The following is a 15,692-nucleotide window of genomic DNA, read 5'->3' on the forward strand; positions in this document are numbered from 1 at the left end:
TTTAGACTTGGACTGCCTTTCTCCAATAAAATTATATGCAGATTATATACGCCCAACAAATACATTATATAAAATAATAAATACTCCAGTTGAAGATGAAGGGATTATAGAAATCCAGAGTCCTAGCCTCTTGATATTCATTTACCTCTGGGCAGCCCTAGAGTTACTTTTACTAAAGGGCTAGGTCTCGGCAGAATGTAGAGGAAAATCTCTGTTTTCAGCCAACTGCTTAAGACCCAGTAGATTAGGAAATGAATGTAAAAAGAAGTTAAGAGACCTGTTCATGTCCAAGTGTGTGTCAGAAGTGGATATCCATTAAAGACTCGTAAAGTCCACATGAAATATATCTATTGCATCAATCTACATTTCAAAATTTACCCAGGAGTGCCTTATCTACTCCGCTTAGAAAGTCCAAGCCACAGACCTACAGATAAAGCTTTTAGAAAAAAAAAAAAAGATTAAAAAAATAGATAGTATAAGAACAAAACAAAACAACAATCAAAATAAATGCTTATTTTGGGTTCTCACAGTTCTCTATTCTCATGCCAATACATGCTCCCTTGCTGCTCTCCTGCTCGTTCTCTTGCTGCTTCAGCATCTAAATTAATTTATTCAACAAATATTTGAGCATTTTCTATGAGGCAGCTAGCTCTAAGCACTTGAGATTAATTTGTGAGGTGATGGATTTGTTAATTAGTTTGATATAATCATTCTACATGTGCGTGCATATATACAGATACATCACATTGTACCTATTACACATCACAATAATTATTCATAAGTTAAAAATAAAAATTTAATATAAAAAAAGACAAAATCTCTGTCACCATGGAACCCTACATCTTTTTTTTTTAAAGAAAACACATGCTAAATACAAGATTTTGGGGGCATTGGCAAAGAAAGATTAAAGGAACTTTCAGGATGTTATTTAAGAAGAGTTCTTAGATGCTGATATATAGAAGCAAGTACCATTCATATATACTTTTTCAATTAATTTATGTAAGATAATATACATTGTAGTCTTGTAACAATCTTTATTGAACAAAATAGGCCATCTTTCAGCATCTTTTATTCTTCATCATTCAACTGTTAATATTATATAACACAATCCAAATGAACACATAGTTTGGGGAAATTTAGGACTATACACATAACTAAGAAAATGTCTCCTAAGTAAACAGTATATGTTTTCATCACTCTGTAGGTCTGGCCAGTTCGACCTACTCTATGGTGTCAATAATTATTTCAGTCTCCACTGTGATTAGTGCTAATTACAATACCTGAGCTATAAAAATAAAAGATTTCATTATAGCAAAGTTCACAAATATTGTTTTAGTTCAGTTATCCACATTGTGCATCTAAAATAGTAAATGTTTCCTTTACATATAACTGTCTTAGACTTGTAATTGAGGATAATTTATGAAATGTGTATCTGAAACAGCACTATGATGCTAAACAGCTGCATACAGAATGAAAAAAAAAGTTAGCAATCTAGTGTTTTCGATATTCAGATATTTGATATTACATAGAAAACCACATCCAGATGAGTGACTGAATTACTCACTTTTCTTCTGAGCATTTTGGCATTAGATAGACACAGCATTCATTTAAGCTTAATGCATTTTAGGAACGGGTTCAGTTTACATAGTGCACATAAAAGAAAACACAAAATCAAAACAAATTTCTAACTTAGAAACAAATACATCAAACACATAGCATTGATTAGTATTTTAAAATAACTAGAAAGAAATACAATTGTTGTTAGTTCTGGTTGTACCTATATTAAAACAAGTTATTCCATTAGAAAATATGCTTTTTCTCAATTCATATTTTTCAAAATGTAAGTAATCTTTCACTGCTCATCATTACAGATCCATAATAGAATTATACTATCTATAGTCAACATTTAGGTTGATATTTTATTCCATATGAGAATAACTGGGATTTAAGTGTTAATTTTTTTAAAACAACACCTGTTTATATAGCTGTCAATTAAAAGATATAAGAAATGGCCCCTCTCTCATAGACAAATTCACAAATGTAAGAGAAACATTTTAAACTTACCTGGTTCTATTTTAAAGCAATTGAAGAACTGAGAGAAATAAAATGTGTTCATTAAAGTACAGTCATAGACCATACTAAAAAAGAGTCTCATACTTAGCTATTAAAAGGAACTCTTAAAAATATGTTTAAAGGTCTCCTGCTACAAGTTTCTTTAAAAAAACAAAAACAAAAACAAATGACGCAATGAATATAACACAGTAAACCTTGCTGGAAAAATACACATTATATAGATCCAAAGCCCACTTGATCAAGCCAGGAATTAATAAAAGCATATTGAGTATATTGTCACAGACAAGAATAGGAATTTGGAACACAGAGAACATAAACAAAAATGAAGCTTGATGAACACTTGATTAATATCAACCTGAGCTCTCACCTTTCAACATGTTATCTCTCATAACAATTTTAGAAAATAATGGCCTGATTCTCCTTTTTTTCCTCAATCCAAACATGCTTCAAAACATGCTATGCTAAGATGACAAGGTGAATAACATTCCATAGGATCCACAGGGCCTCGGAGGGAAGTTGTGCCCCTGGGTGGAGGTGGGAGACTGAACCTAAATTAAAACTAAAGGATCCGCTACCCTTTCATGAACCTATGGAGATGGTTAAGGCCCCTGAGTACAGTGGGAAAATTAAAAGGAACAGGACTTGGGAGAAGAGTAGTATTCCAGTTTGTATAATTAAATTATTTTTAAACATATGAAGGAGTCAACAGAAACCTCAGACCTTGATCTTTTATTTTATCCTGATCACTTCTGAAAACTCTAGGGATCATCCATAAAGCTAATTATCTTTTTTCCTTGGGTAGCTTGTTTTATGAAAAATATAGATACCCCTTGACTTACAATAGGTTACATACAGATAAATAAATCAAAAGTTGAAAACATTGTAAGTCCAAAATGCCTTTAAGAGACCTAACCATGAAACATCATAGCCTAGCCTACTTTAAACCTGCTTAAATGTGCTCAGAACGTATACCTCATCCTACAGTTGGGCAAATCATCTAATACAAAGCCTATTTTATAATGAAGTGTTAAATATTTCATGTACCATGTATCACTAGCCCCCCCAAAAATAACAAAATTCAAAGTGTGTAGAGATACGAAGATTTCACAGAATAGTCAAAAAATTGCTAAGTCGAACCACTGTGGTAGGGATTTGTCTGTGCTAATAAATGACACTGAACTATTCTGAAAGTAGAATTGCTACATGAATATATTATAATATTACTTTTACAGCTAATGATATTCTCCAATTCTTCAAATCCTTAAATTTCTTTAAATATGCTATTTTGATCAGAGGTATGCTATTATATCTCAGAATTTAAGTTCATCTATTGATATTTTTATTAACTATCTTCTAGGATACACTGCTCCAAATGTATATATGTGGCTTGACAGATCCATTCTGTAAATCCGGTGGTTTCATATGCTTTCCACAGTTGTAAAAAGGGTCTAAACAGCAGAAGTGACTTTTCTGTGCAGACAACCTGAGTCTTTAACTTTGAATGCCCTATCAAACATGTGAATCAGATAATTATTCAAGTGGTCAATTCCTCTTGCTTGTGAGCTATGTTTCAATTATTCATGAGTACATTTATTTGATAATTGATGTTCCTATAGAAAGACAGAACTCTTAAAGATTAACACTGGCATTGATTTGTTTTAATAACACATTGGTTTTCAAAAAATATGCATTTGGGTTCATTGAATGAACATGGCTATTTTACTTTCATTAAATCCCTGTTTTGAAATATACATCACCTGCTTACATGTTTGTATTTTAGAACCCACTCCTCATTCCAGATTCCATTACCCAACTTCATACCAAAAATCCTGCCAAGTATTTCAGACAACTTGGTTATTAACTTGAAGTAATTCCAGTAGACATACATAGGAGATGTGTCTATAGAATGCCAAAATATATAAATGTGCCAGAAATTTAGTTATCCATCCAAATATTTTGTCTATATGATGCCAAACATACTTAATGAATTCTGAAAACTGACAAAATTCTTGACAGAATTGTCTTAGCGTTATTTAGACAAATAACTATTATTAGTTCAAAATAATACCAATACCAATAGCAATAAACATCATCAAAGAAACAATGTATTTAGGTTGGCACAAATTTCAACCTTGAAGAAAATGACTTCAGTTGGCTCATGTGGACCAAACCCTTAATGATATGGTTGTAATTTGGATTCTAAGAATACTGAGAACACACAATATTTTATTATCCTCCAGCTGATTTTGACAGCTACATCATAGAAGTACTAGATATCCAAATGAACCAGAAGAATTACATGTTAGATAGCATTTGAGTTTAAAACAGACCAATTTATATGGGGCAATTTACTGATGACAACAAAATATTTATGAATGTGAATATTCGTTTCAATTAGATTATTGCTTAAGGATCATAATTGGTCTGGAATCTTTGAAAATTTATAGACTACTTTATAAAGTTACATAAAATTGTGGAAAAGTTGCATGCTTTAGAAACTTAGTATTTCTATCAAGCTTGTGGTCTAAAAAGAGTATGAAGACAATAGCAAATGGACGTTTTTAACACAGTTTCTTAGTATTTACAGTATTTTTTCTTCTCTTGCTGCCATCCCTTCAAAGCCGGTCAATTGTTTTTCTTTTTTCACCTCACATTCAGAACAAGGAGGCATTTGCAATTTCTGTTAAACAATACAGAAAAGACTATTAAAGAATCAAAATAAATACATTTTAAGGTAAAAATTGAAAAGCCTAACAGAATAAGAATGAAAATTCATAGATCTCAATAAGTATCTTAGAGAAAATGAACACTAAACAGAAATGAAACAAATGTAAATATGTTAATTATATTTCATGAAAGTACATAAAAATATTTTGCCCCAAAAATGGCAAGTTATTTCAAAAACTATTTTGAAAAAACTTTACCCAAACCATTCAATTCTGATTAATCTAATTCAAAGTTTGAGTATGTTAAATCTAACTCAATGCTTTAGTATTAAGTGAAATTGAAATAAATATTAAGAATGTCAATGATACAATATTTTTGGCCAAGTATAATACATTACAAATAAAAATTCAGAATTAAGTTCTTAACTTGTCTTTGTTTTTGTAAGCAATATGCACTTCTTTTCATCTCTGCTTTTTTCAAATCCTCTGTAAGCATCTTTGTCCAGTATTTCTTATCACTGATCATTTTGATCGTCCGTTTATTTTTGTTTTGTTTCCTGGTCTGTGGGAGGGAGGATGTAAGTGAGGGAGAACTTCCCTCACCCTGGATCTTCTGAGGGCCTCACATAGTCAAGCCAAAATCTTAGCAGAAAGCTGAGCAGCTGTGGAAAAGCCCAGGGGCACCAGGTGAAGGCACTATATAGCACTAACAAGCACAACATCTGGCCCCAGCTAGAGCAAAAGAGAAGAGGGTTAAATACAATGGATTCAAGAAGCTCTTTCTGACATAAAAAAACAATGAACAAATACCTGTGGGATAGGCTTGGTTTCTGCAGTGGCATTACTTGGGGGACTTTCTTGGTGCTTCATTGAACAGGTTCTGCCCTCCTACAAAAGCAGCAATTGAAAATACATCAATGAAGTTAAGTTAAATAAAGAAAGGGGGGTTAAAAAAGACTCTCTTGAATTCTTCCTGTTGAGAAGATTCCATCACTTTGATCCATACTGAAAAGGCAAGCTAGGGACAAAAACCATCACCACAGCAGCGGGATTTCAATTAGAGATCAAACATTCCTGGCTGGTTTGGGGATCACAATGGGGCTTATGGCAGTCAGCTACTACAAAGAAATACAAGTCCAGTGGAAAGTTATTTCCATGTAAAATATATAAAAAGTAAAATATTACAAAACTTCTATATCTGCAATGCATCTAGACGCTATGATTTATATATGTCAATTATTTGAGTGCCTGCAGGAACATCAATATTGCAAGCTAGGAAGCGATGTAAATAATATGACCATCAATCTGTAGTGCATAAAATCCTCAACATCTTTTTTAAAAGATAATATTTCCAGGACTAAGATCTCAAATTTTACTGACCAGAAAATCTCATCTTACTTATTAGCTTCACCAGTTTTAAGGAAGATGAAATGTTAACAGTGAAAAAAAAAAAAAGGATTCCACTTGGGCTTCACTTCCATTTTAACCAAAGTTAAAATATTAAATCCTGTCTCCCTTCCTTTCTCCCTCCCTCCCTTCCTCCCTTCCTTCTTTCCTCCTTCCCTCCCTCCCTCCTCTCTTCCTTCCTCCCTTTCTTTTTTTACTTACTGCTACTTTTCCTCCTTCTTCTTTTTTTCTCTTTATTATATACATACTTTTAAATTAATGGCAACATATGTAGTGTAAGAATCTGCATTTATGTGTGTATGTGTGTTCAATTTCTCATAATCTTTCCATATGCAAGACAGAGCCTAAGAGTTTAATAATTCATGAACACTAGGGCAGGTGCAATGGCTCACACTTGTAATTTCAGCATTTTGCAAGGCTGAGGTTGGTGGATTTCTTTGGCTCAGGAGTACAAGACCAGCCTGGGCAATATGGTGTGGTTAAACACCTGCTTTATGAGGAAAAAAAAAAACAGCTGGGTGTGGTGACACATGCCTGTGGTTCCAGCTACCTGGGAGACTGAGGTGGGAGGATCACCTGTGCTGGGAGGTTGAGGCTGCAATGAGCTGTAATCATGCCACTGCACTCCAACCTGAGCAACAGAGTGAGATCCTATCTCAAAAAATAATTGATGACCACTGACATAAAAAAATAAGTTTATTTCCAAGGGATCAACCAGGGGATGGAGACCTAGATTGACTTTAAACTCTAAAAATTCTGAGTAGAAGATGAATAAAAAGGTTATATAGGAGATTAAACCTACTCCAATTCAAATTTTAAAGGTTATTTTACATGCTCCCTATTCTCACACTATGTTGCTCTTAACTGAACACAAACCATGTATCTGTACATTTCTCTGCCCATGTGTGTGCTACTCATTCCTTCACTGCAGGACCCTGAAAACCAGCTACTCATTTCTGTCATACTTCATCCTTTCTACTAGTATATAGATTCAGTCACCCTTCCCTGCTCTAAAGGTAATGGTTATAACAACTCTAGAACTTATCATTGTTTTTATATGTATAATCATGCCTGGCTCCCCAGTATATTGTGAATACCTTTAAGACAGAGGCTACATTTATCACCACTAGATCACAGCTAGATGCTTACCAAAAAGTGGTCAATATATAATCTCTAAATAAATAATAAATAATTTTTAAAAATTGGCCATGAAATATTTCCATACTTTAGAATTTTCATAAATGCCTGTTTTCTGTGTATAACCAGATTTAGGCACATTTTATATACAATTGGTTTTTCTAAATAAGTCTACAATACACAGAAAAAGCGAAATTGTCACTATAAAACTAAAAATCAATAGCTGAATTCTTAACTACCTTATTCTAAATACATTTTAATGACCTATTTCTAAATAATTTTTGTGTATTCTAAATACTAATACTATGTATTCTTTTATATATGTAGAGGGATCTTCTACACTGCCTAAGGAAAAAGAAATATTTTTCTTGTGTGATTTAGAATGAGAACTTCACATTTCTCTAGAAATATTATAATTACTCTGTTTTGCTATAATTAACCAACTGGCTATTGTTTTTATTATTCTTACATTCACCCTTTGAAATGCCCATCAGTGATAGACTGGATATAGAAAATGTGGCACATATACACCATGGAATACTATGCAGCCATAAAAAGAATGAGTTCATGTTCTTTTCAGGGACATGGATGAAACTGGAAACCATCATTCTCAGCAAACTGACACAAGAACAAAAAACCAAATACCGCAGCAAGTTCTCACTCCTAAGTGGTTGTTGAACAATGAGAACACACAAACACAGGGAGGGGAACATCACACACTGGGGCCTGGAGAGTTGGGGGCTAGTGGAGTAATAGCAGGGGGTGGGATATTGGGGAGGGATAGCCTTAGGAGAAATACCTAATGTTGATGATGGGGTGATGGATGCAGCAAACCACCACCATGGCACGTGTATGCCTATGTAACATATCTCATGATCTGCACATGTACCCTGGAACTTAAAGTATAATAAAAAAGGAAAAATTAACTAAGATAATTGTAAAACATCAAGCTCAAAAAACGTGGTTCGCACAGAAAATAACTTGCACAGTGTAGGATTTCCCAAAATGAACTTGGTAAGAGTGGAGTTCATGTCATTTAAGTTTAGGGAAAAATTGATTTCAACATTAAACAGTTGTATTTATTGTAGTTCTTCTCAGAAAACTTTAACATACAATATCTTAAATTTTTTATCCTGAATGATCTGATCACATAATCAAATGAGGTGACTGTTAAAAAAATACTCTAGGGTGATAATTCCTTTCTATAAATATAGGGTTTACATTTTTAATCAGCATGCTAGCAATTCAAATGTACCTATGAAATTTGATATTCACTTCATAATGCACAGTGTGTTATAAATCTCTAAGAAGGAGATATAATGTAAATATTTCCCAAATCTCTTTGACCTAAAAACTCTGTATGTGTAAAGCATCACTTAAGGCCATTGTCATGAGGATACAGTATGGGATTTGCTATGGAATATAGTTCATTAATGCTAGCACAACCAACTCTTTGAGATAAGCCTTTGATCATCTGAACAATGAAAACGTATTACATTTCAACATTAAAGAAAATGTTTTGTGGATAGAAGACAGCCGTACCTTTTTCTGCTACTTTGATCTTATAATGAACAGTATCTTTAAGTTTACTCTTTCTGGGCTTCGGAGGCATTGTGGAAATTTCATAAGATGGTTCATAAAATTGTTAGTGAGTCTCAGAGAGGCACCAGAGATAAGGCCACATTACTATACTGCATAGGTTTTGTGCTTTAATAAAGCATTTTACTAAACTTATATCCTTTGCTGAAATACACCTCAATTTGTTGAGAACATAAAGGGTAGGTTTCTCATAGAGTTCCCTCACTGTTACAAACAAGACCTAGACTATCAAAAATTCCAGAAAACTGTTGTGAAGGAAGGCAAGATAAATTTGACCCATTTCCAACATTACAGTATAAAGGTAGTTTTGTCTATTGGTTAAAAGTGCTTTGGAGTGAAACAGACTTTGGTTTATGTTTTAGCTCTGATACTTGTCCATTGATGAACTTGATCAAGTTATTTTTCTCTGGGCTTCGGTTTATTTGGCTGTAAAATGGGTCTACTTCTTTATGGATTTAATTTAAGGATAAAATCAGAAAACATAAATAGGTATTGAGCATAGATTAACAAATAGTAAAGATTCATTTTTCTCTTTCTCCTTCTTTGATTATTGTTAGTACTATCATTAATGGTTACAAACCAACATTTATGATCAGTTGACACTGACATTATTTTATGTTGCAGAAGCAACAGTAATGCAAGTACCAAACATAGAAAAATGAAAGGAAAGGTAGAGAGAAGAAAAGAAGGAAAGGAAATGAAATAAAGAAGAAAGTGCTTGTAGAGGGGCTGAAAAAACATTTCTTACTAATGCTTCTGTGTTAACAATAAACAATATAACATAAATTGTATATATTAATGTTTTACTTTGCGAAGAAAAAATACTTGAGAAAATATAGGTTTCAAGATTACACTAAATTGTGTTTATATATTTAAAGATTTATCCAGTAACACATGGGTTTAGGGTTACAATGGAAATCACTGAATATAGAATTAAACCAATGGGCCTACTTCTAGGGAAACTCCCTTGGAAACAACATAATTTAATTATTCAAAGAAAACCTCTTTATTTAAAAAAGCTACACCACATTACAGGGCAAGAGGTGGGGTCACTGAGGAAAAAAAAGGCACTTACTGCAACTATAGCCAAGATCTAAAGAGAGTAGCCAATGTTATCTATAACAGTAAATATAATTCTATAGAAAAACTATTGCAACAACTTTTGCTTCTGCAAATGTATTTTTATTTTTCCCTTTATGGCCATACAAATGAAATCTAAACAAATCAATAAATTATCTTTGTTACCCTTAAATTACCTGAACACTAAAAGCCAAATTGAGCTTCAAAAATGGTTCTATACGTTAATCATTCATTCCACAAACATTTACTGAGTTTCTATCATGAGCCAGGCAGCCAGGCACTGACTGAAAATAGAAAGATGAAAATATGCAAGATCTTTGATGTCAGTGGAGGTTATATTCTCGTGGAGAAAGCATAAATACATACATAAACAAGAACATATAAAAGGAAGTATCAGAGAGATTTAAGTATAATGATGGAAAGTGCCTGCAGGTCACATCCAGTGGCAACCTCTGTAAGATGAGCGCACAGGCACATGACTATATTCAAGTCCCAGTTCTTTCACCCACTAATTTTCTATCAGGTGAAGTTCCACAATCTCCCTGGGCTTTAATTTCATCAGCTGAAAAGAGGGATAGTAATATCCATCACAGACAATTTCTATAAGTCTTAAAGCATAAATTCAATATGCTTAGTGTATTTGCATGACATATTTTAGATACAGAATAATCATTTGTTTAATTAACTTAGGTGCCTAAAACCAGTTACTCTTTTTTATTTCCATTGCTTTTAACTTTTTATGCTTTTTCATCATGTGTGATTTAACATGTAAAATAGACATATATATTTTTGAAATAAATTATGATAATTCTGTTTCAACTTAACTGTTTACATATTTACTATAGATTAGAACTGTCTTAACTGTTTACATATTTACTATAGATTAGAATTGTGTAAAGTGATATCAAGATACAAAAGAGTTATGCTTCATAAAACACATTGGTCATACCACAGTAGGTTTAAAGTTTTTAAAACTCCATGACATGGCCATTGTTAATTGTGCTGAAAGTGTAAGATATACACATCTGCTTTACATGAATGGCTTGGTGTTGGTTTACATGAATAGTGCTCTGTTCATCTGTGTAATTTTTGGGCCCTGCCACAAGGAACACTTCAAGGTCACAGCTAAAGGTGATTAAAAAGAAGGGAAGGCTTCCAAGATGTGAACTGAAGGGCAATAGGAAAGTATATTCTTTTTCATTTCCTCAGGTAATTTCTAATTTTAGTCTAGTAACACACAAATACACACATACACATACACACACACATACACAAACACACCACACATACAATGCCATTATCAAACTTATATAGGAACTTATTATGTATCAGAAACATATCTTTAATTTTTTCAATTTATGGAAAAATAATTTTACAACACATATTTTAAATTTTCAAATGCTAGTTAAAGACTTAACTGGGATAGTTTGACTCACAGTATTCTAAGACAGTCCTCATGTTTCTTACCCATTGGTGTACAAACCTTATATAACACTCTCCTCTTGATAGGTTCTCACAGGCAGACCCTATGAATGTGACGGAATAACTCCTATAATCAGGTAGTTGGCTGACTTTGAGTTAATAGAAATAGAGATTATCTAGATAGGCCTAATTTATCAGCTGAACCTTAAAAGGGGTAGGCCTTCCTGAAGACGGAGAGATTATAATAGCATCATAAGGGGTCTAATAAGAAGGGGATATGGCAAGGACCTGGTAGTGGCTTATAGAAGTTGACAGCCACACTTGGCAAAGAGCTAGCAAGACAAAGAAGTCATGTGTTCAAAAGTAAATCAATTCTATCAACAACAGCGTACACTTGGAAACTAATTTTTCCTAGTCAAGATTCCAGATGAGGACATTCTACTGGCCAACTTCATAAATTCAGCTTCATACATAATGAAAACTTTCCAGACTTTTGATCCACAGAGAATGTGACATAATAAATTTATGTTTTATAAGCTATTAAGTTCATGGCTATTTGTAATGGAAAACTAATGTAGGTGTGGTAGTAAAAGACCTCTGTATCTCATCACGTGAACCTAAAATATCTTTTTTGTTTTGCATTTGCTTTGATTATTAAACTATAGTCTCTGGACTGGCTCCACATTTTTTGAAGGTAGATACTGGATAATTTGTAAATAAATACACTTCTGGGGGATGGGTGATATTTAAATAATTTTGTGAACATAATATATAGATAAATTTAGGTGAAAGGATAAGTTAATTTTTTTCCCTATTTGTCTTTCTCTTTGACTTCTTTTTGCTGCATATACTGCTGGCTCTTCCTGTGTTTCATAGTGCTCTTCCCTTAACGTTTTATTATCTAATCTCTTTAGTCCTCATTCAACTCAATCCCTAAACCAGTAGACTCCCATTTGGATACATAAAACCTAATAGGTATGCAAATACATATTACTGAGACAACAGAAAGAAAATGATAGAACCATAAATGCTCAGATATTAATAAATAAGATGTAAGTTGTTTTATTTCTACAATTAACAAAGAATTTAAACCACTGCACTCATTCAGATGGCCACATGTCAAGAAACATCCTTGATATTTCACATAAGAGCTTCTTATAACAAATATTAAAAAATAAAAAATTCCTGCAAAAAAATTATAAATTGAAAAAAAGATGTACAGTATGACCAAATAAACAACTAATGTCTTATTTCATTCCAAGTATAATTGTTTGCCAGCTACATGATATGAAAAGTAAGTCCATAAAATGAATTGAACCTACTGAATATTGAAATGTAGACATGTATACCCTGTCACTTTTAATTCTCCTTTTGTTGTTTTCAGAATATATTATTTTCTTCTATTTTATGTATATATTAGTTTATACACCCACACACACATACTGTGTATCACCCACTGGGATAACATGCTCAAGTGATAAAAACTGTTATTATTCCCAGGTGTTGCATGTGTAGCTGGAGTATGAAAATTGAAAATAAAGGAATGTCAATTGATGAATTAGTACACTATAACTTATCAGGTATCTGTTATGTACCAGATGCTGAAATGGATTTGACATATATTTCATATGATTCAATCCTCATAACAATACTCAGGTATTTTCATCTTTTTCACCCATGAGGACAACAAGATCAAAGAGCTACATAACATCCTCAAGGTCATAAAGTTATTGCTGTTGCAATTAAGTTGAAGTCTCTCTTGCTGCAAATTTGGGATCTTTCCAAGATCTATATTCCTTTTCTCCCATTTTATTATTTAATTATATAATATTTTAGATTTTGATAGCACCTCATATGTTGCAATCTCACCTAACAACACAATTTGTGACAAAAACCAAAAAACGTTTCTCATAATATACTTTTGCAATATTCTACCGAGATCCCCAAGTAAATGGTTGGTACACGTTTGGGCCTGATGAATCAGTGAGATGTATTATATGAAAAGAAGAAATGGCTAATTAGGGTAATCACTGATTTCTTCATGAAGGAGGAACTGAGGCTTAAGTGATGAATAAAGTTTTTTGAGGTAAAGTCATGAGTACAAAAATGTAGAAGTAAACATTTTGTAAGTGGGGATGCATCAAAGGTAACAATGGTGAGGTAAGCTGAGATGGGAAATACTGAGATGATTAGAGTAGGTACAGTTCAAGAATCCTGAGGTAGCTCAAGCAGTGGTGTTTATACTGAATCCAGTAGTTATTAAGTGACAATTAGATTGTAAACATCCTCCAGTAGCATGCCTACTTTTCTAATACGCGAGTGCTTTCTCTATGTTGGAATCTAAAGAGATTTATGAACAGCACTCTACAGTGATCATCATATAATAGTTGTTCAAACATGTCATCAGTATGACTCTCTTCCTCCAATGAAAGATTTGTAATCTGTGTAATTTTTATAAGCATCCCTCTCTCACTTCCAGAACTTGTCAAGGCACCATTTTTCTTCTCTCACATGGCTGACAAGAAGTGGATGGCTACATCTGTCAGAAGTTAGGTTTTAATACTCAAATACTCAAAAATATAGTCCTAAGATTATTTCATGACTCTATAACTAAATTATAAAACTGAAAGAACAATACATAAAAGTTCCTGTTTAAAATGACTCATAGTCTTGCTGTGCCTGAAACCTACACTACATGTAATCAGAGCATAATTAACTTTCCATCCCCAAAATTTAGTTTTATCACTTTAATGAGAATGAATCTCAACCCAAGGTATAATAAACCTTGAGAGTTTTCCCCTTTACATGTACTCACCAGAACCTAAGAAAAACAACAAGGACCACACCTTTTATAGTTTTAATTGCAATATATAGGTTCATTGCCTCAACCGAGAAGATTTTGAGGATTATGGTATCTCAGCTTTGAAAATGAAACTTGCAGATGATAGAAACAGACAACCTGTCTGTGGGTAAGCTGTAAACAATTTTTCATGAAACAATTCTGCATGTTATCATTTTCCTTTCTTTTTCAGAGATAATGGCATTTACCTTTATTTCATTTCCAGATTGTTGAATTACACTTTTAACTCTCTCTAACCTCACCTTTCCCCAATCCAAACAGATCATCCTCCAGAAAAGTCCTCCTAAAATGGATTTTATCATGTTAACTCACTGCATAAAAATCAATTAAAATAAAATAAGAAAAAATATATCACCCATGCAAATATGTGTTTTCTCATTGCCTATAGAATAAAGCACGAATTTAGTTAAATAGCACTTAAGATCATTCATAATATGGCTACACTTAGAGCCCCCTCTTCTAACACTCCTAACCCCATAGAGAATGTCATTGCAGCAGGATTTTACTTATTCTTCAAACTTGATGAGCAAGTTGAAAACTTTAAATCTTTGCTCAGGCTTCTTTATACCCCAAATGATCATAATGCATTACCTATTTGTAAACTCCCAACTATATTTAATAAGCAGTTCAAATTATAAAGCCCCAAGGTCATAAATCTTGTGTTGAAAAGTTCTGTACTCCCAACTCTCATGCCTCCCCTTTCCACTGAGAACATCACTGCACAACGCCAGAGTAAATGAAAATTTGCCTTACCTTCAAATAGCCTTTTGGTTAGGCATAACTAATAGGAAGAGTGGGAAGATTTTCCAGTCACAAAATAAAAGAAATAAAATTCCCCGAGAAGACAAAGTATAGTAAAACATTCTGAACTAACTTCCCTGAAATCTTCCTTACCACAAATGCTTTTTTGGAAATCTGGAGGACTTTTATGGTTAGTATAAAAAATCAAATTCTGCCAAATTTTTATTGCTGTTCCACTTACTCTTTGTGCTAAATATGGTAAGTGAAGAGGCAGACAGAGAAGAAGATGGATGAAATTAGAAGACTGGAGACTGTTTTCTTAAATAAGATGTACTGTAGGAATGTGGTCATTAGATTCACTTTGATGAATCATAGTGAAGGTGTAGGAGTGGGTATTAAAACAATGAATCTTTGTTGTCACTGTGACTCACAGATTATCTTTGACTATGACTTAAATAAATACACAAACACAAAAATTTTTGTCACATGAATATATTATTTGCCTTATTCCTCTACCTGGAGTAATTATTGAAATTTCATTCTTTTAATTTTTCCTGGTAAAACCTGAAATGAAACTGTAACTTTGGTAAAGAGACAAAAAGTGCTATTTTACATAAGAGATTTAATGACAAATAAGTTTAAACCCCAAGGGTGAAGGAATCTATGTTTAGTCAATATTTAAGTTCTTTAATCTGCTATTTATTAGT

At 32.9% G+C, this 15,692-nt stretch overlaps 1 protein-coding gene across 3 annotated transcripts in view; it reads right to left on the minus strand.

The window, feature by feature from the left end:
- Positions 1–1,020: 1,020 nt before the first annotated feature.
- Positions 1,021–15,692, minus strand: part of LUZP2 (leucine zipper protein 2) — a 548,899-nt gene continuing 534,227 nt past the window's right edge. For all 3 annotated transcript variants that reach the window (XM_012452226.3, XM_064365096.1, XM_012452224.3), the window contains 2 exons: positions 5,550–5,627; positions 1,021–4,753 (listed from right to left, as the gene is read on the minus strand). In XM_012452226.3, coding sequence (XP_012307649.2) covers positions 4,655–4,753; positions 5,550–5,627 — 177 coding nt within the window. In that variant the 3' untranslated portion in view covers positions 1,021–4,654. The remainder of the gene's footprint in view (positions 4,754–5,549; positions 5,628–15,692) is intronic.

Source organism: Aotus nancymaae, unplaced genomic scaffold (assembly GCF_030222135.1).
Source record: "Aotus nancymaae isolate 86718 unplaced genomic scaffold, 86718_ANA_hifiasm-v0.15.2.pri h1tg000059l, whole genome shotgun sequence".
Taxonomy (NCBI): domain Eukaryota; kingdom Metazoa; phylum Chordata; class Mammalia; order Primates; family Aotidae; genus Aotus; species Aotus nancymaae.